Source organism: Parambassis ranga, chromosome 3 (genome assembly GCF_900634625.1).
Source record: "Parambassis ranga chromosome 3, fParRan2.1, whole genome shotgun sequence".
In the NCBI taxonomy this organism is placed as follows: domain Eukaryota; kingdom Metazoa; phylum Chordata; class Actinopteri; family Ambassidae; genus Parambassis; species Parambassis ranga.
Genome location: NC_041024.1, coordinates 761,212 through 785,330, shown reverse-complemented (window position 1 = coordinate 785,330; position 24,119 = coordinate 761,212). Strand labels below are relative to the sequence as shown.

The window sequence follows — 24,119 nt, the reverse complement described above, 5'->3', positions numbered from 1 at the left end:
ACTAATGATGGAATTCAAGTTTTTATTTCTGTATTTTCCTTTTTAGGCAGAATTTATAATGTATTTATTATATATGTTTATTTCTATAAATCTAGAAAACACATGGCTTGTTAATGACTGGAGCTGTTCTTCATCACTTTTTAATTTTCTATCATCAACCTGTTTTAAAATGCCATCTTTCTTGTTTTTAATGTTATAAGCTGCACTTTGCATGTTTGGGTTTAAGGTATTCATGTTTTATCTGGATCCCAGGCTGCTGGCAGATCAATACCACAAAATATTCAGGAGAAAAAAATGTTTGTTTTATAAACTGTCCACAATCTTTTAATACCTGAAATGGACCTTCTTTGTCACCAAATGTCCTGATATCTGCAACAGAAGCTCACCTAAAAAAGGCTTAAAGACCTTCCTTTTCCTGGAAGCCTATTCCAGCTAGGACAGTTCTATGTTGGTTTTTATGTTGGTTTTCTTTCTGCGTTTCTTCTTTTGTTCTTTTAACCCCTATCTATTGATTAGTTTTATAATGTTGTCTTCTAATTTTAATGACTAGTGTACACTGTTGCCTTGCTGATTTTATGTAGCACTTTGAGATTTGCTCGCAAATGTAAAGTGCATTACAAATAAAATGTATTATTATTATTACCTATCAAAGACAGATAAGCACAAAGACTTTTTCCACACATATCAATACATTATGTGAACAGTGAATAAATGAGTATCTGCAGTGTGATGAAGACGCCATGTCGAGCAAAACTCAGGAAACAAGAGTCACAAAGAAACTTTATATAGTTTTCAAGTATTCAAAACTGTTAAATAAGTACAAGATGTGTTCACATGATTTACATATTGGACAATATATGCACTGCCCATCCTTTAATTCTCTTTACATGTTTCCCCACTACCCACGCAACACGCTAAAACGTCCAAGTATTCACATTAGATTTTTTCTTTTGGACTGGAGACGGTGACAGCGGTCTAATCGGACGAAGAGCACACAGACATACACCTGGAAGAGTTTACAGTGCGGGATGGCTGCTGGTGATGTGAACAGTACGTATTAACACGGGGTTAACGTTCAGTCTCAGTTGGTCTGTTTACCTCCACGATGATCATAATAATAATCTACAGAAGGACTGACAGGAAGCAGATGGCTTAGCATCATCGTTGATTAGTGGTGAAACTAACATGTGTCCAAACGCTCTTTAAGGCACCTAATGCTGCTGAAGGATGTGCTCCTGTAAAGAAAGGTGATGAGTCTTAATGCTGCCGTCATCCACACAGGAGACACATGGATGGGGGGGGCGAAGTAGCACCACAGAGGGAAAACGATTCTGCCGGATCAATAGAAAGTGACGGAGCCAGTCGTTCTGTACATTACTTCACAGGCGGCCTGTGAGCGCGCCATGTTCCCATCACAGAGCGGCTCCGTCTGTGCTTTTAATTCTGCGTGAGTGGATTCGCCCCGACAGAGCTGATCAGTGTCACACTGTGGAAAACTGATCCCGCAGGTCTGATCAGCATGATTGGGCAGACACACAATTAACAGAAAGTCACAGCCGTATGTTCACTAAACATTACACAAAAAAAACTTGTAAAGATTCACCTAAATCTCATGTTTGAGTTGCTTCTCATTTTGTGAATGTGTTTTTTTACTTATTTTATACCTCTTCAGTCTTTTTTGTAAATTTTGGACCTAAATCTCAAACTGTGTTTCTATCGTGACCCCTCCCATCCTGTCGAGCGCCCTGATACTCGGCCCTAAATAATGCTGATTAAGAGGTTTTAACAGGAGAACTACTGCGGGGATGAGAACATGGCGCCTGAACCCAAACGGACCGACTGGCTGACGTTCTAATGCCTCTGGACCAAACTACTCCATAGTGAGCGCGGGTCGTCACACAAAACTTACAAACTATGAGACAAAAAAAAAACAAAAGCTCAATTAAAACCTGCCTATGAGACAGAGGGGTAGTCACCATACTGTACACTTTCTACAACATCCATGTCCATTATGAATAGAACAAGTGCATTCACTGAAGGAGTTCAACCCAAAACAACGTCTCGGTTTTCACTCAGTCCTGACGTGATGCAGGTTTTTCATTGAAGCCACGCAGTGAAAGCTGAGCTTTGTTTTAGGTCGACAGCTCCCTCTAGTGACGTTCATTCAGGATCTTTCAGCAATTCTTTGTTTTAAATTACTGTACTTCTTTTACATCAACACAACAGTTGATTAGCGGGTGGTGTGTATTTACAGGAAGGTCTGCAGCTTATGCATTGAGCCTCAGAGACTGATCCTCCCTCCTCCTGGAGGAGATATCAATGTCTATGGAGTCTTTGCCTACGATCAGTCGTAGACGCTTCGCTGGAGGAAGTGGAATGAAATCGTCGTCAAAGTCGTTGTCAAAGTAGTCATCGTCATCATCCTCCCCTTCTTTGTCTTCGTCAGACGAAGGTTCTGCCAGGACCTTTTGGGTCCGATGTCCGCCGTTCCTGGCGTCCAGACTCTGACCCACATCCCCATTGTAGGACATCTGGTCCCCCTTGGTCTGGGCTATCCTCCGCGCATCGTCCTCCCTCTTCAGCTGGATCTTCAACTTGGTGGCGCTGCCGTGGACGACGGGGGAAAACCCATTGTTCAGTTTAGCGATGTAAGAGCTGCCTTTGTCCTTGTCGTGGTCCTTACTGAACTTGATACTGATTTTGCTGGAGGAGGCCGAGTTGACAGTGGACATGTTGGAGGAACCTATGGGGTCACTGGGGTCATTGGCCTTGCTGCTGCTGCTGTCCCTCCGCCGGCGGAGCGTCAGTTTGGGGATACCCGTGTTGTTCTCCAGGATCAGCTGAGCGTCGTATCGGGTGATCTGGCGCTTCTTCTTTCCCTTGTCCTGTGAGCGGCAGCTGCTCTTCCCCTTGTCCCTGCGGAGGGACTTGCTTCCGTTGGTGATGCCGTTGTAGTCCCTGTGTCTGTCAGAGAAGCTCAGCAACATGTTTCCACAGTCCGAGAAGTTGGCGGCATGGCCGGCAGCCATCGGCATGAACGGCTCGCCGTACGCGCTCTCACATTTAATCATCCGCTCGGCCCGGAGCCGCGTCGGCCGTTTCTGCCGGCTGTGCGAGCCTCTCCTGGCATAGCTGGCGTCCACTGCCGGCTGCTCCAGTCCGACACCGTGGTGGAGGTACTCCTCCATGTCAGCCGGCTCCGTTTTAATGACCACTCCCCCAGGGACTGGGCTCAGGCCGTCCATGGCGCTGGGTTCCAGCTTTACACCTGCTGCCACGTCCTGGGCTTTTCCCAGGGTCCGAGTGGACCTGCGAGTTCTGTAGGTGGAACACTGGCTGTCCTCACTGCCCTGCACCGCCGGCAGGCTGCCGTTTTCCTTGGCAGCGTGCCGGGTGAGGCAGCCGCGCTGACCCAGCCCCGGCTGCACCAGCTCCTGCCCGTCCGTCTCCTTTTTGACGGTGACACTTTTACACAGTGACACCTTTGAGTCCCTGAGACCCAGCTGGCAAGTCTCTCCTTTGGCCATTGTTTTAGGCTCCGCCCCTCGCCTGCGACTCCGCAACTGGACTTTACTTAGTGAAGGCTTGGATTGGGATTTTAGTCTCTTTGGTACCCTGTTGTTGTTTACACGACCTTGTTTTGAACATGAGGTAGTAAGGGCTCTTGACAAAGTCCGTCTGGTTTGAGTCCTGTTTTTATACTTCAGGCCAGATGAAGATGATGACGATGAAGATGTTCTTTTTCTGGCAGCTGCAGTGAAAACAGAACACGTTCAGAACAGAGGACGCACATGAAACCAATCACGTCGGATATGTCTGCTGCCCCACTTACATTGATGTGTTTTTGGCATTTCCTGAGAGTCCACGTCAGTGTGCGAGCCCACGGAGTGACTGTCCGAGCTCCGGTTTCCTTCCCCCAGCTTCTTCAGCCTGTTGAGACGCTTGTCCGTCTCCCGTAACCCGTACTTGCTGTTGATCACTGGCACTTCCACTGGGAGTCCAGCTTTGGATTTGAAAGCACCAGTACCCCGTCTGCACAACAGACATGACACAAAATGCTGTCAGATCCCATTTATCCACGATCAGACTCGAAAGGAAACAGCTGTTTGTTGTTTAGTATTTATTCATTACTCAAACACTCAAAATAATAATAGGGTGAGTGTGTGCAGAATCACTCAGGTGTTCAGACAGAGATCAGTGTTGGTCATGTGACTGCTGCTCACAGGACTTTATACTTTTTACTGAGTCTTGGTGATGTTGATGATCACAGACATATAAAACATAGTGGTTAGTTGGAAATGTGTGATTTTTCACACGATGCATTTGAGGACCATCATAAAGTATGACTGTAACAAACACAGTAATGCAGCTAAAGCTAACTGCTAGCTGGATTAAAAACCATTTGTTTTCATCATGTAGAGAGGATGACATCACTTCCAGCTGTGGAGGTAAGTACCTTTCACATGTGTAGCATTCACAAAACTCATTGCTTTCCCCAAAAAATCCATCTCCATAGTAACAGGAGATTTCCTCCCCGGGTTCGATGTCCCTCAGAACCTTCACACAGGCTGTGTCCCGTCCTGTCGACACAAACTGACGCACATATTCAGAGCGGTTAACCGTTAGTCGTCCACATTTGGAAGAAGCCAATCACACGGAGTCTTTGAAGCAGTCTTACCTTACAATTCGGCCGACAATCTGGGGAAGAAACAGAAAGGACATTCGAATGAGTCATTTTGCTTTTCCTTTATAAAACTAAATTTGCAAACGTAATCGTATAAAACTCGATACCGTGATTGATAAACGCAGCCGGCCCGAGCCACAGCTGAGCACAGTTTTTGCGGGTTGAGTACATGACGCTGAAGTCGTTCTCCCCATGTCGCAGCAGCATGTTCTCCTCACTCTCCGAGAGCTCAGCGATGCAACCCACCAGGTACTCGATCTTATCGTTCCTCTTCCTGTAACAGACGTCAGCATTCATCATGTTTACGCGTACAGTCAGCAGATGTTCTGATGTGAGGAGCAACAGGCAGCACGTCCTCACCACTCCTTAGTCGCCACGATTTTAGCTCCATTCTGCTCCGATGAGTAACGGTTACAGGGAAGAATCTCGAAGCCACTGTCTGTGGCAAACATCCGCAGGTACACGAACACCTGTGGGAGGGAAAAAAGTGAGCCATCTGATTGGACGCTGGGCTGTCAGCGCAGCAGGGAATCGGGTCTGAGTCGGCGTGTTTACGTGCTGCTTGAAGAGCTTCTCCTGAGCCTTCGTCTTGTGGAGAAACAGATTCCGGGACCAGTCTCCTGACGTCAAAGCTCTGAAAGCTTTCTCCAGGTTGTCGTGTTTTTTGAAGCGCTCAATGATCTCCTTCAGCTCCTCCTGTCTTCCTTTGATTGGTCGAAATCTATTGGGACATAAATAGGAAACTCAGAAATCACAGGGAACACAGGAAGAGACGAGACCTCTGCGGTGTCTGTGCTCACCTGGTGTTCATCTTGTGAGTCTGAAACCCCAGATATGGATCCAGGATGAGGCTCGTTGTCAGGTCATCGTTTTCACACAGCTCCTTGGCAGTCATTCCTGAGGAGGGCACGTAGCGCCGCTCAGCCTCCAGGTTGGCTGCATTATACCCTGTAAAAAACACACAGGTGTTTGAGCCTGGTGTTTGAGACTGCAGCTGACCCCCCGCATTCAGAAACTCACTGCGGCTACATCTTCGGTTCCTGGGGTGGCTCTTGCTGTGGCGCAGGGACGCCCGCTGTGGGTGCTGAGAGCGTGTCTGGCTCTGGTTCACAGGCTGCTCGCTGGTCAACTTGTTTCCGTGTCGTCTGCCATTTAATACCATGTTCTTGGATTCGCCCAGCCACTTCATGCCCACAAGCCCCCTGGTCCAGTTGCATTTAGTCTACGATATGAAAAAACACTCTCGAGTGGGGAAGACTGGGGTCTAAAATCTGAAACCTGGGAGAGGAGCAGACACAAGACACACATTTTGGAATATTAACAGTGTTCTGAGGCTTAACTGGCCGAACAGGAAACACATGATACTAATTATAATAAGTGTTTGTAAAAGAAAACTTATTGTCTGTGACTCTGTGCATCCATTCATCGTCTGGACCCACTCGTACTGTACAGGGGGCTCAGTGATTAATCAATAATGCTGCAGTGATATGACACTGCAACATAAACATGCTGGGATAAAACTTTCTCAGAGGATGTGGAAGGTTTGATTCCGAGCTACGAGATAAAACATCTTGTTTTTGCCTCCTGAACAAAAAGCTGCCATTAGTCTTAGCCTCATATCAAACTCGGATGATTCAAAGTTCTGAAGTGATGAACAAACATCTTGCACAGACGGATGCAGGCAGCGGATACCTTACACATGATCCTGCAGCGCCGCTCAGCGACAGCCACAGGTACAACACAGGCTTACTGTCAAGTGCAAGTGAAACGTCTTTGGAGTCGTCGCTCCTACAGTTGAGTGCTGCTCTGCTTATTTGTGGATCAATGATGCCACACGGCGCCTCACGGCCTCTCTGTTAGTTGCATTAACACATTATGTGGTTGTGAGGAGCAGTTTGCGCAGTAGCATCGCAGAAATTGCTTCGTAGTCTCAGCTACACTAACGCTAGCCCCAAGTGAAAAGACATCATCCCACATCGACGGGGAGAATAGCTGGGAACCCGGAAGGCCACACCAACACCTGAGGCCGCGGCTGGGCCAGCGGTGCCTCCACAGCTTGTATTGTTTGCTAACAAATGCCGTCTCTCCACCCGTGCACTCAGTTAGCATGAAGCTAACGGCCACAGGCGACGCCAGTGTGATGCTCGGCCGTGGCGGTTAGCTTGCAGCTACACCGGCTGCACGCCGTGGCAGCGGCCAGGCACGACCCAGCGCCGGCAGACAGCCACACAAACACACACACACACACGCCAACACAAAGACTGACACACGGCCGGCGGTGCTGCTGTGTTATTTAAACCGCACCGACATATATAAAGTCCACATCACGCAGCGGCTTCCACAGTTTCCACTCGGCACACAGGACGCTAGCGTCCGGCGGATAAACACGGGGGTGCCGTCCATTTAAACCGGGTGGTTCTGTGAGAACACAGTACAGAGAATGCTCACACATTACCGTACTTTCCAGATTGTGTTAACTAACATCAAGCTAGCATCTAACTTCACTCCAGCAGGCTAACTTAGCTTCACCGTCGGCGAGCCCGGTCAATAAAAACACCATGCAGCCAACCTGTCCTGTCAGAAACACAACGTTCACTCAATAAACGTTAAATATTCGATGATAAACAATAAGCAACGCGCTACGTTGATGCTACTTACCAGCAAACCACTTGAGTACAGCTGCTAACGCAAGCTAACTCCTAGCATGGCTTGTTTGATATGGAAGCCATTAGCTAGCTTAACGGGCTAAAACGGTCGTTTCCGTGCGAAATAAAAGTTAGTTAATGTGTCGTAATCTCTGTAAGATACGATCCACGGTGACCCCCGCAACGACGAACAGCGGCCGGCCCGGAGCAGCAGCGTTATTCCTCCTGATGGGCAGATATTAAACACCGAGCTGGGAGCACTTCACGCGCTGGGAGCGTTAAATGTCCCGGAGTCGACAACAGAAGCACAACAAACACTCACACCATACTCACCGCGATGTTTAGCTAAACAACCACGCGACGAAACGGCGCTTCTCCAAACTAATCCAAAATTGGCACGACATCCGAAACGAAAATATCACAGGAAACACATTTTTTTTTAGAAATTAACATTAAAATTCAAGATGGCGGCCTAGCACAGGCGAGAGGGAGAGAAAGGCGCAGCACAGCCATCCAAGAGAAAATAGATCCAACAAATACGCCACCGATCGGCTCCGTCAGGGCCGAGACCAGCAGCAGCAGCCCGGCGTGCAGGCGGGACGTGCAGGCGGCAGCCTGTCCTTCAGCGTTTCACCGCGGACACACAAAAGGAACGGGGGTTGTTGTGTTAAGTTGTGGCAGTAATTGTCGGATGTATACAAAAGTAGTGCTGCGTAAACAAACCTCTTTACGCTTCCTAAAGAATCCAGCGGCGGTGGGCAGAACCAGAACCAGAGGCGGACACACACACACACACACACACAGGCGTCACTGCGTTATTACACACACCGATACAACAACAACAACAACACGACGCGCAGCTCACTGGCCGCTGCACAGCCGGAGACTGATGGCTGGTTTAAAGCGTGTAGTGATACCAGGAACACTTCACTCATCAATAAGTGTCAATAACTTGTTAATAGAATCACAAATGATTAAAACACACACTGGTGGACTGGTTTGACAGTCAGGACCCTGACAAACAGAGGCCAGTACAGACCTGGGACCCGGGACGGTTCAGACCTCCTTATGATTTGTGGCCCGTCAGCAGACACAGACACAGGTGTGAGCCCAAACAGTGACGGACATGCTGGGAGACATTTGTTAGCTGTGAGGCCCCTGGTGGCTCCTGGTGGCTCCTGGGACATGCTGTGGTGGGAGGGGTCCTGTCCCAGGAAACAGGAGGATGAGGGACATGTGAAGCTGTGACGGGCTGCATGTGTGGAGGGGAGCAGAGCCTGAGCTGACATGTGCTGACATCCTGACCGTAGATTAGCCGGCTGAAGGCAAAAACCGTAACACAACAACAGCTGTGTGTGTATTCGCTCTGATAACCGCTCACATGTGTGCAGGCTGCAGGCAGGACAGAGGCGAGCACGAGGCCTGGAACAGGAGTCCTGCTTTGTCCCAACATGACGCAGTCTGTCTGCTGGACCTGCTGTCAGTCTCAAGTTTGATCCAGCTGGAGTCACATCTGTAATAAAGGCAACGGAAAACAGCACAAAGTGGCAGAAGCTGCTTCATACTACTGATCCATGTCATCAGCTGTTTGCTGTCTGTCTTCATCGTAGTTCTCTCTCTCTCTCTTTGCAGGTCTCTCTGCCTCCAGACCTACAGTCTGGCCTCTGATCATTTCACCACTATATATATATACATACATATATACATATATATATATATATATATATATATATATATATATATATATATATATATATATTCTTCTCCTCTCTCTCTCCTTCATCCTCTCTGTCCTGTCTCCCTCTTCTTCTCCTCTCTCTCTCTCCTTCATCCTCTCTGTCCTGTCTCCCTCTTCTTCTCATCTCTCTCTCCTTCATCCTCTCTGTCCTGTCTCCCTCTTCTTCTCCTCTCTCTCTCCTTCATCCTCTCTGTCCTGTCTCCCTCTTCTTCTCCTCTCTCTCTCCTTCATCCTCTCTGTCCTGTCTCCCTCTTCTTCTCCTCTCTCTCTCTCCTTCATCCTCTCTGTCCTGTCTCCCTCTTCTTCTCGTCTCTCCTTCATTCCTTCGGAGACAGCTCTGACTGTAAAATGAGCTGTCTGAATAGAATTGAATTGAAGTTAATGTCAAACCAAACTCAGTGAGACTGAAGGTGGAGTGATGGATTGTGATGCCTCCTGGGCAAAGGTCTCAGACCTTACAGACCCTCCATGCAGCCTGTTTGTGGACTCTGACAGTCACAGGACCTGTTTATTTCTGAGCATGTGTTGGTCTAAATGTATCTTTGCACTAAAATGACAAAAGAACCCATTTTATTGTATCTACGATTAATCTGACGCCCTCAGTGGCATCTGGTAAATCCCTTCATTTGTTTACTGTGGTCATAGTTTAGTATGTTGATTAACTAAACAATCATGGATAAAAATGAAATAATCAGACTGAAGTTTCTCATCTCCAGGAGAGCCAGGTTAACTGTGAAGAGAGCAGAGTGAGATGTAAGCCGCCCTGATCGGTTATTATTCATCAAACCCAGCACGCTGCAGCCCTGCTGCCTGCCTGGACTCTCAGGTCCTGCCTCTCCAGCTGCAGCTACCTGCGGCGTGCTGGGTGAACTCAGCTCAGATCAGGGATTGTTCCGGCGCAGATAAGCCGAGGAAACTTTGCTATCCTGGAGCGCTGCCCAGAAACAGCCACAAAGGCTTGAACTCGGTGGGCGGAGATGTTTCACTGCAGTGTGGGCTGCGTGTGTGAGGAAGGCAGCTGCCATGGAAACCACCTAAATACCCCCCCCCCCTCCACACACACACACACACACACACCCTGACCTGCTCCACTCTGAATCTGAGAGCCAGGCCGGAAGATCATCTGCACAGGATGATCAGCACACAGCCACCAGCACCACAGAACAATCACTGCTGCCAGCAGAGGGCGCTCCTCCCTGCTTCACAGTATCAGTGTGCTTCAGAAAATACTGACATTTAACTTTGTTGTAATTACTCTCACTACCAGAAGGGGGAGACAAAGGCCTGCCTCGTACCTTCACTTTGGGTGAGTTGTTATTCCAGCAGAATAACAGCGTGTTTATTTATTCATCCTGACGTTCTTTACTGAAACTTTCATATTTTAATATTTTATCCCTTCTCTGAAAATACATTTTTGTTGTTTTCGCTCATATTTAAAAAAAATCTTTGTTTTTTATTTGTATATTTTAGAGTTTGTTAGGCCGTGGCGGAAACACGTCACCAGCACGTCAGAGGTCGAAGTTCATCGCTGACGTAGTAGGGCTCGTGGTGGTTGGAAGGTTCGCGGGAAACGTCCCAAAACAAAACGGACTGCGATGGGGGCGCGAGCCGCTTCATCCGCGTGAGGTTTAACGGAGGAAACCCGGAAGAGAGGAGATCCGTCCACGGAAATACCCGGGACAGTCCGAAGGGTCGGCTAGCTGCTCCGAGCACGTCCGTGTGGCTGCGCGCTCATCGGTTAGCATCGCACAGACCCTGCTCTCCGAGGCTCGGCAGGGCGGTCACGGGGCTCACTGCAGTCCGGGAGGGGCCGGCGGGATCAGCGGGAGAAATGGCGGAGAGGCCGGAGGACCTGAACCTGCCCAACGCGGTCATCACGCGCATCATCAAGGAGGCGGTGAGTGCGGGACGGAGCCGTTAGCATGTTAGCATGTTAGCATGCTGCCGCCACAGAGCTGACCTCAGCAGCTTCATCATCAGCACGATAATCTGAGCCAATCTGGACTCTGAGGGGTCTGCAGCACCACTCTCTGCAGCAAGGAAATGATTGTTAAACATACAGAATCTGCTGAAAGCTGCTGATGGATCAATAGTTAAAATAATGTTATAACATTAAAACCAACAGCTGACTCGAGGTGAGACACACACCAGAAACTAAACAAGATGCAGTGTGTGACTGAGCTGCTGGCTCCTGGAGGGGCCCTTTGTCCCCCTGACAGAGTTCCTGCAGTCCTGAGGGCCTGAGCTTCCATCTGAGTGTCTGCTGGACAAAAAAACCTAAATACTGACCCAGACCCAGATTATCTTAGATTAGTGCACAAACTGACGAAGCTGCAGAGCAAAACTCCAACAACGTTAATAACACGTCTTCCTGCTGAATGTGTAAATGTCAGCGTGTGATGGTGTGTTTGACTCCTCCGCTCTGTGTGTGTGTCTGTGTGTGTTACAGCTCCCAGATGGAGTGAACGTGTCCAAAGAAGCACGACGAGCCATTTCACAGGCTGCCAGTGTGTTTGTGTTGTATGCAACGTCCTGGTAAGAAAATCACGCCTTCAGCGTCTGATTCACAAACTCCTCTTTCCATCCAACACGTCTCCAACACAGAGAGCTCCTCAGACAAGTCTTCTTCTTCTTCTTCTTCTTCTTCTTCTTCTTCTTCTTCTTCTTGTTCTTCTTCTCTGGCTTTTAGTGCAAATAATTTCGCCATGAAGGCGAAGCGGAAAACTCTGAACGCCGGAGACGTCCTGGCTGCCATGGAGGAGATGGAGTTTGAGCGATTCCTGGAGCCGCTCAGAGAAGCTCTGGAAGGTGAGCGGCCTGCTCGGCCAGCCCGGCAGGCGGGGGTTAAGAGTCAGTGCTCTCCTCAGCGCTGGCACATCAACACATTACAGTTTGGATCATCAGGCTTTACCTTCCACACGAGCGTGTGTGTTGGGCCTGTAGTCAGTTTACACCTGTCCTCACACACTGATCTCTGCACGTCTGTGTTGAGTCCTAACCAGCTGCATCTGTCCTGCAGTGTACAAGAAGGACCAGAAGGGGAAGAAGGAGGTTTCTGAGCAGAAGCGCAGAGACAAAGAGAAGAAGGCCGACTCCGAGAACGACAAGAGCCGAGAGGAGGAGGAGGAGGAGGAGGAGGAGGAGGAGGAAGAGCGCATGGAGGAGGAGGCCGAGAATGAGGCGGAGGAGGAGGAGGTGGAGAACTGAGGACGATTCACCGCGGAGCAGACGTGGTGCGTTCAGGTGACGTCCAGGAAGAGCTGCGCTGAGCTCAGAGGAGGCGGGGAGGAGAGAACGGCGTCTTCCAGCACGACAACAAAAGCACAACGAAACCGCCATTTTCTTTTCATCAGCACACTTGAACTGAAACATCTCTGGACGGCTGACCGTTCAACGCAGACGCCTTCAGGTCTGAGTGAAGACCTGGAAGCACCTGGCTCACCATGACACACGCGGGGCTTCTTCCACAGGGGAAGCGTTAGTGAGGGCTGGTTAGTCGACGCTCGCCATCTTGTTCTTGTTTTTCTACTTTTGTAGGCATGTTTGTGACTGGCTGAGTGTTCCAATAAATATTTTGTAGATAAAAGTGTGTGTTGGTGACTGATGTCTGCAGACACCTTCAGAACCTCGGAGCTCCTCACAGCACGCTGGCAGCCAAGCAGCAGACCCACATTCAGCTCTAAAGTCCTATTTTACAACATGGAACAGGACAGAAAACCTGACAGTGAAAGCTTTAACACTTCAGACGTGTGTGTGTGGGCAGGAGTGACTGGTGTGTGTTCAATCTTTTTCAAACTCAAACTTGAAAAATGTGCAGGAGGTTCTCCATCAGGCAGGACACAGGACAGCTGCAGGGACGGGTGGACACAAATCACTGATCAGATGGAAGAGACAGATGCTGTTTTTACTAATCCTAGTTATTAAATTAAATTTGAAACCTTTATTAGTCCCGCAATGGGGAAATTGCTTAAGGCAGCCAGCAAAGAGCGCCATACACCAGTGAGTACACTGGAGGGTATGCAGGTGAAGTGCAAGGACACAACAGTGACTAGGGAGGAGTTGGGATCGAACCACCAACCTTCCAGTTACTGGACAACCCTGCTCTACCACTGAGCCACTGCTGCCCTGTTTTTTATTTGAAGTTTATTTTAAGTTGAAAACTGAAGAGGAATCTTTGACACACTTGAAAAGCATCCATCCATCTTTAACCCCTTATCCGGGCCGGGTTGCGGGGGCAGCAGGGACGCCCGGACTTCCCTCTCATCAGACACTTCCTCCGGCTCTGCCGGGGAATCCTGAGGCGTCCCAGGCCTAGAGACTCTCCCCACTGTGTCCTGGAACACCTCCACAGCAAGGCATCCAGGGGGTCTCTAAGGGAGCGCCCAGCCCCCCTTCGATGGAAACTCATTTCGGCTGCTTGTATTCATGATGTCATTCTTTCAGTCGCTGCCCAGAGTTCAGGACCACAGGTGAGAGTAGGAACGTAGATTAAACCAGTAAGTTACTTAAAACTTAGTTTCAGTAAAATCAAACAGACACCAGAACACAAAGACTTTAAGTCTGACACGTGCTGCTTTTGAACCACTCAGCGGCTCAGTACTCAGATTACATCATGACACAGACACCAGCTGTTCAGTTGAACGTTTTATTGTCGGCTTGTTTACTCAGATGGACACTCCACTTTGCCACTGTTGATGTCATCGATGACGTCATGGGGGGGACGGCCGTCGATGGTGCAGCCCACAGACTGAGCGGTGCCCAGGATCTCTTTGATGGTTCCTGATGGAGGAAACATGAAGTCATTATCTCAGGCGGATGACCTGGATTATGAGCGGCCATCTTTAAACAAGTGTTCCGGACTTTTCGGCACAGAGCTGTCCATCGGTGTGAGCAGCCCTGTTTCCTAAAGCCGGGTTTGCTCTGAGCCTCCACTGGACTCCACCCGGTCACTGGGACAGACGGGTGTAGTGGCGGGAGGCTGCGGCCGCTCGGGCCACCACAAACATGACGTCTTACCAGAGAGCTCCCTGGCGATGGAGCGATGCCTCATGACGCGAGCGATGCCCACGATCTCGTCGAAGGTCACGCTGCCGCTGTGTTTAACTGGAGACAAAGAAAAGAATGAGACGCGGCCCAGCGGCACCCGGCAGCCATGTTTGAGGGACAGGAAGGCTCCACTCACTGTTCTTGACCTTCTTCCTGTCACGAGGAGGCTCCTTCAGAGCCTTGATGATCAGAGCGGAGGCAGAGGGAACCACCTCGATCTGCACAGAAGACACGCTTTAATGAGACCGACGGTCACCCAGTCTGAGCTGAAGCACGAGTCCTCAGCCCGGCTCGTCTTTAGAGGCTGAAGTGTTATTTTCTAGGTCTAGGTCCGCCCCCTCAGGGCGGGACTTACCGCTGCCTGTCTGTTCTGGATGGTCAGCTTCACGGTGATCCTCAGGCCCTTCCAGTCACCGGTGGCCTTGGCGATGTCGTCACCAACTTTCTTGGGAGACTGGAGAGAGCAAAGTAATCCGATTACGTCAAGTTCTAAGTGACATCACTCGCTGTTTCACTTGTGTTCCGGACTTTTCGGCACAGAGCTGTCCATCGGTGTGAGCAGCCCTGTTTCCTAAAGCCGGGTTTGCTCTGAGCCTCCACTGGACTCCACCCGGCCACTGGGACAGACGGGTGTAGTGGCGGGAGGCTGCGGCCAATCAGAGACGTGCTCCAATACTCACCAGACCCAGAGGTCCGATTTTGGGGGCCAGGGCTGAGGTGGCTCCGACTTCTCCTCCGGTGCACCTCATGTACACTGAAAGAGGGAGAACACAGTTCATCACCACGTCCGCTCTGCAGGGTCACAGGGCACGAGCCAACATGTCCCCACCAGAAACCCACACCGTCATCAACATCATGAGCTGGACTGTGATGCAGACTGAGGACACAGTGTCTGGGGGGGGTAGATAATCTGACATGTAGTTTAGTAATCTGGACTGCAGAGCACCTCGGGACACTTTTATAAACTCATCTGCAGCAGATTTATGTCATGCAAACATTTCAATAACAGAATTTAAGGGGACACATTCAAATCAATAAATAGTTTAGACTGAGAGTTTTACTGGCCGCACAGACCGAGTTAACCCTTTAAATGTCCAGTGTTTAAGGTGCTTCCATCCGGCCGTCACCCCATCGTTTCAGTTTAGTTTGTATTGAATTAACTAACAGTTAAAGTTCTACCTGCAGTGTCTGAATTAATCTAAAGTTAACCTGTGAAAGTATTGATTCTGATCTTCATTACCAATCTGTGCCCACTGACGTTAACACACAGCAGGCTACAGCCCTCCACAAAGAAATCTGTATTAACCATCGTAAGTAATAGTTTGACTTATCAATAAGATTTACATGTTGTGTATCAATAGATAGACGCAGATAACTTATTAAGGTACAGTCTAAGCGGCCTGCAGCAGCTCAGCATCACTTCCAGGCTCCTCCCTCAGACACTAACGTTAGCATCAGCAGCTAGCTAGCTTCTCCACGTGGAGCAGCGCAGTCCCCCCTGACCCTTCACGGCCGCCCTGACCCTTCACGGCTGCTCCGTTTGCATCACACCATGGTCCACAGACACACACACCCTCCTCCGGTTTCTGTCCCGGTGGGTTCTGCCCGTCTTTACCGTGTTCTGCTCTCCGCTCACAGGCCGCGGGGCGCGGAGGCAGCCGCGGCAGAGCGGCTCCATGTCGGTTATTCTACCCGCCCGTCTCTGAGAAACGTACCGATTTTAACCTCGCTGGGGTCGAATTTAGGAGGCATGTTGCTGCGAAGGGTGAGCTCAGTTCAGCTGGGTTGGTGAGGGTGTCGGATGAACCCGGCTTCGGGACGACCGATTACTGTTGCACCTTCACCGCTAACGCGAGAAAGAAGAGAGCGAGCGCCGGCCGCGGAGGGATTTATAGCTGCACGCAGTCCCGCGAGAAGTGGTACTTCACTTCCTGTTGTGACGTAGCACCGAGCGCGCTGAGCCGCTGTCTGAACTGAACGTTATTTTCCTGAGTGTTAAACATCTGTACATTAGTTTTATATGTTGATATCTGGTGTTGTAATTTATTAATAAAGATTTTTAAAAAGTGTTTGAATTTAACAACAACAATTCAACAAGTACAAAACCTGGGGAAGGAGTGAGACCTCCATTCAGAAACATTAAATACATTCATGATTGAATTTCCTCTGGGATTAAAACAGTCATTCTGATTCAGACTGTGTCGAAGATCTACTTCATGGTGAATTTATTTCTTAATAACAAACAAAACAGTTTACATACCAAGAGCTAAAATATCAACAATATAACAAATAATACATAATAAATACCTGAATCAATAAGCAAGAAAAACAAGCCATAAATCATTATAATAATAATAATAATAAAATAATAATAATAATAATAATAATAATAATAATAATAATAATAATAATAATAATAATAATATAATATATAATTATTATTACATAACTCATGCAGACTTGCTGCAGTGTGAACACATGAACGTCGCCTGTTTATGGGCTTCAGGGCAAAACAACAGAAAATCAGTTGTTTACATGTAATCAGATTACTCTGTGCTTCATTGAAGTACGTGTGTCTGCAGCTGTGTGTGAGGATTCGCACAGTGCAGGTGTTGAAAGTGATTTCCGGACCTGAGAGGATCCACGGGGCTGTGAGTGGGAGCTGAGTGGACGCGGTGATGTGTGAGAGCGTTACATAAAGCGGAGCTGAGGCCGGCGCCACGCTTCCAGGCTGCTGCTCGCTGCTTCATGTCCAGCTAACGGCTCCCTGCTGGAAGGACTCCTCATCTGAGAGCCGCCGCACAGGAATAGACACAGAACACAAGGGGGAGTCCGTGGGTGCGGGCCAGGGATCAGCGCTGTTTAATATGCAGCAGGAGCTGCGAAGCCCAAAGGATTCTGGGATTATTTACAGGACGCGTCACGTTCAAACAAATGACTTGATGCACACAGAATAAACCCTGTCAGTGTGTGATGATGATGGATATGAAGCTGAGCTGACAGTGATTTACTGTGTATGACACATACACATGTTTTCAATCAATAAATAACCACATGACTATGAAACAAAACAAGCCGCTAATAAAAAGAGGAAAGAGGTCAGTGATGGTTCAGCAGCCTGAGGCGTCCACAGGAGCCAGCTCATCCACACACACACACACACACACAGACAGACACACACACACACAGACACACACAGACACACACACACACACACACAGACACACACACACACACACACACAGACACAGACACACACACACACACACACACACACACACACACACACACACACACAGAGACACACACACACACACACACACACACAGACACACACACACACAGACACACACAAACAGACACACACACACAGACACAGACACACACACACAGACACACACACACACACACAGACACACACAGACACACACACACACACACACACACACAGCTGGACAGCTCCTCAGTTAAACTCAGGGGACTGATCTGATTTCCTCTCCTCCGTCTCCGGCTCGATCTTTCCGGGGGTTTTCCAATCAGCAGGGCTCCGCCCCTCCATCTAATTTCTCCACTTTCCTCTATTGATTGTGGAGCGCTGCAGTCAGGCCTGAGTACACCACCCGTCTCCTTCCACCACCAGGCCCAGAGAAACATGCGTCTCCTGCCGTCAGGCCGGAACATTCTTCACCCCTGCACAGTCCTGATGGAGACATTTAGCATCCCATCACTGACAGAGTCGGCCTCTAGTGGCCACTCGAGCTGTTTTACAGCCCTCTGATCCAGCAGCTGAGGAGGAATTATTGATCGGTTGTTGATCGGTTGTTGATTGGTTGTTGATTGGTTGTTGATTGTTGGGGATGACAACGCTGAGGTCAATTACTGTGGCTGTAATGAGGCGGTGAAACTCTGCACCACACACCAGCACACAGAGAGACACACACACAGAGACACACACAGACACACACACACAGAGACACACAGACACACACAGACACACACACAGACACACAGACACACACACAGAGACACACAGACACACACACAGAGACACAGAGACACAGACACACACAGACACACACACAGAGACACACAGACACACACACACACACACAGAGACACACACACACACACACACAGACACACACACACACAGACACACACACACACAGAGACACAGACACACACACAGAGACACACACACACAGAGACACACAGACACACACACACACACAGAGACACACACAGACACACACTCACACGTACAGGGTGGGGTCTGTTTTGGGCTGGTGTCAGGCTGCTTTTATGAAGCTCAATATTTTGGACTGTTTTAAAATTAAAATTAGCTCAAAGCTGTGATCCAGGCTCAAACGTGCAGGGTCACGGGGGGCTGGAGCCTATCCCAGGTATCCTGGGTCACAGGTCACAGGTCACAGGCCATCACAGGGCAGTACTTAAACATGTAAATGTTAAACCCTGAGGACTAAAGAGACAAGGCGGCTTTTTGAATTTGGAAGAAACACTGTAAGGAAACTTTAAACCTCCCCAAAGAGCACCGTGTGTCTCTGTGTGTGTTTGTGTGTGTGTGTCTGTGTGTGTTTGTGTGTGTGTTTGTGTGTCTGTGTGTGTCTGTGTGTGTGTTTGTGTGTGTGTGTCTCTGTGTGTGTGTCTGTGTGTCTGTGTCTGTGTGTGTCTGTGTGTGTTGTGTGTGTTGTGGTCTGTGTGTTGTGTCTGTGTGTGTTGTGTGTGTGTGTCTCTGTGTGTGTTTGTGTGTGTGTGTGTGTGTCTCTGTGTGTGTGTGTCTGTGTGTGTCTGTGTGTGCTGTAAGCTGAGTCGCTCTGACAGGGCAGAGTCAGTGACTGTCAGAGGACACCTGGCCTACATAATCTGATTCCTGTGTGAGGGTTTCCTCCTCCGACTTCCTCCTTCTTGATTCCATTAGGAGAAACCGGAGCCTGAATGCCTGATGAAGCCCGGCTCAGCAGCTCATGTTCATGGAGCAAGTGCAGCGTGGAGCCAGGACGGCCTTTGCTGCAGAGTTTGGAGGCCTGATAAGGCTGCAGTTAATTAGCGAGCGAGTTATCAGCTGCTCGGCTCCCCCGGCGGCTCGGCACAAATTGAGAGAGAGCAGAACTGGTCCCAGGAGCCCGGTTTAATTTCTTCTGTGGCAGAGGCTGCGCTGAAGCATGTGAAGCTCATCAGCAGGAGGTGAAGGTGCAAAAGCAGCTTAATGTTTCCAAACAAGGCGCAACGACCACAGCAGCACACAAACACAGTGAGCTGCTCCGCCGTGAGTCCTCCAACCCGAGGCCCACATCAGCCCGTCTCTGAGGCCTCACACGCTGCAGACTGAAACCCAGTTAATAATCTGACAGAGATTACAGAGCTGATTCAGCCAATCAGGAGCAGGTAAATCACTCTGCAGAGACGCCCTGACGTCAGGCAGCACACCTGAACAGGAAGCCACTGTTTCCATGGAGACAGTCTATGATCCTGCAGGTAAAACATATGGATGGTGAGGACAGCCTCATCACACTGCTAGAAAGTCCAAGACTTTAAGACAACATCAGCCTGTTAGGACATGTTTAAACATATCGACCCATTAAAGCCAAGCACTGTAATCTCAGAGAATATCTGCAATGAACACAGAATAATAATCATTTGAAAAAATACCATCAAAAATACAATATGAGGCTGTCCGTCACAGTGGGGGTCTGTAGAGGCCCCGGGCCCCCCTGGTGTCGGTTGCTGTGGCCCTGCCCCTGCAGCCCGGTTGTGTCCCAGCACGCTCCCTGGTTTGCCTTCCCTCTGCTTTGCTCCTTCTCTGGGATTATCATGTAATCCCTGATTATCATCAGAGCTGGAGGTCAGAGGTCGTTTTATTACAATTCTGTGACGTCGCTCTCATCCTGATGTGGAGATGAACTGGATTGTACCGAGACATGGGGTCAACGCCCGGATCACAGCTGACAGAGCAGCACTCAGGAACTAACTTCAAAGATCACCCAGCTGCTGAGGCTCTCTGACAGCTAGCATGTAGCAGCTAGCATGTGTGTAGAGGACTGTTGTGTCTCTGTGAGGACAATATGAGCATAAAGACACTTTGACTGAAACAAACTGATCAAAGCAGAAAAGTCTTCATGAAGCAACAGACACAGAACTGACAGCACTTCCTGACTGGACTCTGATTGGACAGAACTGACAGCACTTCCTGACTGGACTCTGATTGGACAGAACTGACAGCACTTCCTGACTGGACTCTGATTGGACAGAACCAAACCTGGTTCAGCACCAGCTCAGAGCCTGGAGCCTGGAATTGTGGGAGAAAACCCACCCTGAGCTTTGAGCTTCGGCTTCACTCAGCAGTCAGAGCAGATTCCAGCAGCACAGTGACAGACATGAGCCAAAGCTTCACCTGCAGAGCCTCTAGAGAGCTGCTCACTATCAACAAACACCTGCTTCTGTAGAGGCCTGTGACATAATGCTGTGTGTGTGTGTCTGTGTGTGTGTCTGTGTGTGTGTGTGTGTGTTATCCTCTGTTTGGTTAATCCTCTCTGTGTTTGGACGCCGACCTGCTCAAACTTTGTCAGTCAGGATTTTTAAACAAAAGCTTTTCAGTCAAATCCACATTAAACCGATGACACTGTAAAAACACAGAAACTAATTCAGGAGGTGCTCTCTGTGACTCCTCTGTGACTCATGGTCGCACCAGCCGGTTCGATTATCGACAAAGTGTCAATAAACATCCGTCTGGTCGCCTGACCTTTGAAGCAGGCCACCAGTGGACACTAAAGGTTCTGTACACTACATCTGTTTGCTGAATGCAGACCTGCCTGGCTGTTTTTACAGTGTATCAGACAAGAGTGAGAGGTGGGAGGGAGAACAGAGGAGGGAGGAGGATGAAGAGGAGGAGGAGGAGGAGGAGGACGGTCCTGCTGTCAAACACAGATGAAAGCAGAGCAGCAGGTTCCAGCGCCGTTAGATAATCGTATTTATCGTCTCCTCGGACGGAAGCGAAGCCGAGCTGAGGACAAAGGAACCGCTTTAATTGAATTCCCTCCGGCCCGCCGTGTGTGAGGCTGCACGCACACAGACACACACAGACACACACACTGAGCCTGGAAACTTCACTGTGGATTCACAAACTGCTTCTGTGCAGCCGTGATGAGGAGTTCGGAGTGAAGCAGATGAAGAGCGGGCTGAGCCTCTGATGGTGAGAGCTTTATTTTCAACTTTACATTTCCACAGGAGACTTTACACTGTAAAACATCTGCTGCAGGTCAGAGCGGCAGAGCTCCAGACAAACAGCTCCATCACTGTCAGAGCTGGATTTAATGAGTCCAGGCAGGAGTTCCAGTGACGTGAACAGCATCCGATGATTTTACTGCAGCAGTTTAACAGTGAAGCTCTTTGAGTCAGATTAAAATCAATACAAATATCCAGCCTGAAAATTCAGTGTGAAAACAGAGCTGCTCTCAGGACGCTTTAAAGGTCCCCCTGCTGGACAAACCGGGGAACAGCAGCTGACAGACCTGGCTGGGTTTCTGCTGTCAGATCAGGGTTTTTGTACAGTGCACAGACGGACGGGCTGTCCGCTCCAAACAGGAAGCACGGGGGCGCCGTGGTGACGTCACCCGTCGGCCCAATGGTGGTGGAGATGAAAGCGATCAGTAAGAGTTATTTAAAAAGTGGTTCTGACCCGTCCAGGTCCTTCACACCACAAAGTCTCACCAGAGTCACAGGAATGGAGGCGCGAAGGATCGGAGCGAGGCGTCAGAGCTAAAACTGGAACCAAACCTCTGCTTCCAACACCACGGCGCTCAGGCTGTGCTGAGATGATGCTCTGATCAAAACACAGGGACCAGCAGGCTCCAGGCAAATACCAACACCTGCAGGTCCTTCAGCGGCCACACGAGGGCGCCGTCGGCTGCTGTTTAACATCACAGTTTAGGGTAAAAGTCTCTTTTACATGATCAGAGACATGCTCAGCCGCACGCGCTGATGCTGATTGGCTGGAAAGACGTTTGCCTCTCCGTCGTCATGGCGATGTTAGCCACATGCGCTGTTTTCCTGCTGCAGGTTCCCTCTGGTGGTGAACAGAGCTACTGCAACAATTGTCAAAACTCTTCCTGCGGTTGAGCCGGGAGAACAAAATGTCCGACCTCTGCAGTGGCGTGAAGGCGGAGCTAGCTGGACTCGTAGAACAGAGGAACTAAAACTGTTTTTGTCCCCACAGGTCAGTGCTTCTCTGCGGACCCTCGCCATCATCGCACTCAGACCTCCGTCTCATCACACCTCCCGCTGCCAGCATGCCCATCATCAGCAACGCCAACCATGACTTCGGCACCTACTCCATCAGCAGCGATGACAGCAGTCTGGACCGCTTCTTCACCGAGATCCCAGAGACCGACACCCTCAAGGGGGTCTACTTCCAGCGCGCCCAGCTGCTCCGTGACCCCAAGGCCTCGTATGTGGTCGACCACACCCTGCAGGTTCTCATCAATGTGGGGGGGAACCGCTACACCTTCCCCTGGAGCACCTTGGAGCAGTTTCCCCAGAGTCGCCTGGGACGCCTGCGCTTCTGCACCACCCCGGAGGAGATCGCACGGCTCTGCGACGACTACGACGAGACTTGCCGGGAGTACTTCTTCGACCGAAACCCCACCGCCTTCAGGGTCATCCTCAACTTCCTGGCTGCGGGCAAACTGCGGCTGCTTCGAGAGCTGTGTGCCGTCTCGCTGCACGATGAGCTCGATTACTGGGGCGTGGACCCGGGCCACATGGAGCGCTGCTGCCGCCGCCGCATGCTGACCCGCGTGGAGGAGGTGGCCGAGCGAGAGCGCAAAGAGAAGGAGTGGAGGCAGAAGAGGCTGATGCTGAAGAAAGGCAGCGCTCAGGCTGAGGGCGGACACCGCAGGCTGGTCGCAGCGCTGCGGGAGGTGATGGAGAACCCTCACTCCGGATTGGCTGGAAAGACGTTTGCCTGCCTCTCCATCGTCATGGTGATGGTCACCGTCATCAGCTTGTGCATCAGCACCATGCCCGACCTCAGGGACGAGGAGAACAGGGTGCGTATGAAGCCGCCGTCTTTTGTCTTTGAGCGGTGTGACGGATGCAGAGGCCTCCTGTGGCCGCAGTGCATGATGGTTCATATGGGACAGACACTGCTGCATTGTGGGATACACTGAGGCCCTCTGAGGGTCTGTGCAGTGACCACAGATCTCAGCCTGTGGAAGTTCTTCCTCTAACGTTCAGGCTGAGTTTTCTCTGCGACAGTTAAACACGATGATTCTTCTTCTTGTGCAGTCTGAACAGACCGGACTCATCATGAGGCTCTGAAATGAAAATAGATTTTAATCCTTTGTGCTTTTCCACGAAGACGTCGATTCAACGGCTCTGCAGCTTTTAAACGCTTTGTTTCTACAGACACAGAAATAAACACACACAATATACACACACAGACACACAACATACACACACACACACACAGACATACACAACACAACACACACACACAACATACACACACACACACAGACAAACACAACACAACACACACAACATGCACACACACAGATACAGAACACAACACACACACAACACACACAGACAAACACAACACACACACACAACAGGCACACACACAGACAGATACACACACAGACACACAACACACACACAACACACACAGACAAACACAACACAACATACACACACAACAGACACACACACAACATACACAAGACACACACACAGACAGACACACACACAGACAGACACACAACACACACACACAGACACACACACACACACAACATACACAACACAACACACACACAACATACACAACACAACACACACACAACATACACAACACACACACAGACACACAACACACACAGACAGATACACACACAAACACACAGACACACACAACGCAACACACACACACACACACACAACATACACATACACAACAGATACACACACAACACGCATACACAACACA

The 24,119-nt window shown here is 49.6% G+C and overlaps 4 protein-coding genes and 2 non-coding genes across 11 annotated transcripts in view; 2 read left to right on the top strand and 4 right to left on the bottom strand.

Moving 5' to 3' along the window:
• Window positions 1–768: 768 nt before the first annotated feature.
• LOC114432972 (histone-lysine N-methyltransferase KMT5B-like) lies at window positions 769–8,483 on the bottom strand. Of its 5 annotated transcripts, XM_028401125.1 has the most exons (11): window positions 7,343–7,641; window positions 6,989–7,258; window positions 5,705–5,962; window positions 5,485–5,632; window positions 5,240–5,405; window positions 5,045–5,154; window positions 4,792–4,958; window positions 4,679–4,698; window positions 4,457–4,593; window positions 3,833–4,032; window positions 769–3,751 (listed from the first exon to the last, which is right to left on the bottom strand). In XM_028401125.1, the coding sequence occupies exons 3-11, from the start codon at window positions 5,871–5,873 to the stop codon at window positions 2,268–2,270; spliced, it is 2,601 nt and encodes an 866-aa protein (XP_028256926.1). In that variant the 5' UTR covers window positions 5,874–5,962; window positions 6,989–7,258; window positions 7,343–7,641; the 3' UTR covers window positions 769–2,267. The 5 variants fall into 5 exon arrangements, with proteins under 5 accessions (XP_028256926.1, XP_028256928.1, XP_028256924.1 ...); XM_028401127.1 differs by lacking the exons at window positions 6,989–7,258; window positions 7,343–7,641 and adding an exon at window positions 8,369–8,483; XM_028401123.1 differs by lacking the exons at window positions 6,989–7,258; window positions 7,343–7,641 and adding an exon at window positions 8,053–8,157.
• A 2,075-nt stretch (window positions 8,484–10,558) lies between these two features.
• Window positions 10,559–12,653, top strand: LOC114432974 (DNA polymerase epsilon subunit 3-like). Its single transcript, XM_028401130.1, has 4 exons — window positions 10,559–10,964; window positions 11,517–11,602; window positions 11,757–11,875; window positions 12,087–12,653. Exons 1-4 carry the CDS (start codon window positions 10,899–10,901, stop codon window positions 12,272–12,274), a joined length of 459 nt encoding a protein of 152 aa, XP_028256931.1. The 5' UTR covers window positions 10,559–10,898; the 3' UTR covers window positions 12,275–12,653.
• Window positions 12,654–13,698: 1,045 nt separating this feature from the next.
• Window positions 13,699–15,985, bottom strand: LOC114432973 (60S ribosomal protein L12). 2 transcript variants are annotated; one of them, XM_028401128.1, is made up of 6 exons: window positions 15,829–15,985; window positions 14,794–14,867; window positions 14,469–14,567; window positions 14,250–14,331; window positions 14,084–14,170; window positions 13,699–13,846 (listed from the first exon to the last, which is right to left on the bottom strand). In XM_028401128.1, the coding sequence occupies exons 1-6, from the start codon at window positions 15,863–15,865 to the stop codon at window positions 13,728–13,730; spliced, it is 498 nt and encodes a 165-aa protein (XP_028256929.1). In that variant the 5' UTR covers window positions 15,866–15,985; the 3' UTR covers window positions 13,699–13,727. The 2 variants fall into 2 exon arrangements, with proteins under 2 accessions (XP_028256929.1, XP_028256930.1); XM_028401129.1 differs by having other exon boundaries at window positions 15,729–15,866.
• Window positions 13,915–14,042, bottom strand: LOC114434009 (small nucleolar RNA SNORA65). The gene has a single exon (XR_003670446.1). It is a non-coding gene; the product is annotated as a small nucleolar RNA SNORA65 (small nucleolar RNA).
• On the bottom strand, window positions 14,629–14,756 carry LOC114434006 (small nucleolar RNA SNORA65). The gene has a single exon (XR_003670444.1). It is a non-coding gene; the product is annotated as a small nucleolar RNA SNORA65 (small nucleolar RNA).
• Window positions 15,986–22,419: 6,434 nt separating the features above from the next.
• Window positions 22,420–24,119, top strand: part of LOC114433718 (potassium voltage-gated channel subfamily G member 4-like) — a 2,947-nt gene continuing 1,247 nt past the window's right edge. The window contains exon 1 of the mRNA XM_028402371.1: window positions 22,420–23,178. Within this exon, the coding sequence (XP_028258172.1) occupies window positions 22,420–23,178 (759 nt within the window). The remainder of the gene's footprint in view (window positions 23,179–24,119) is intronic.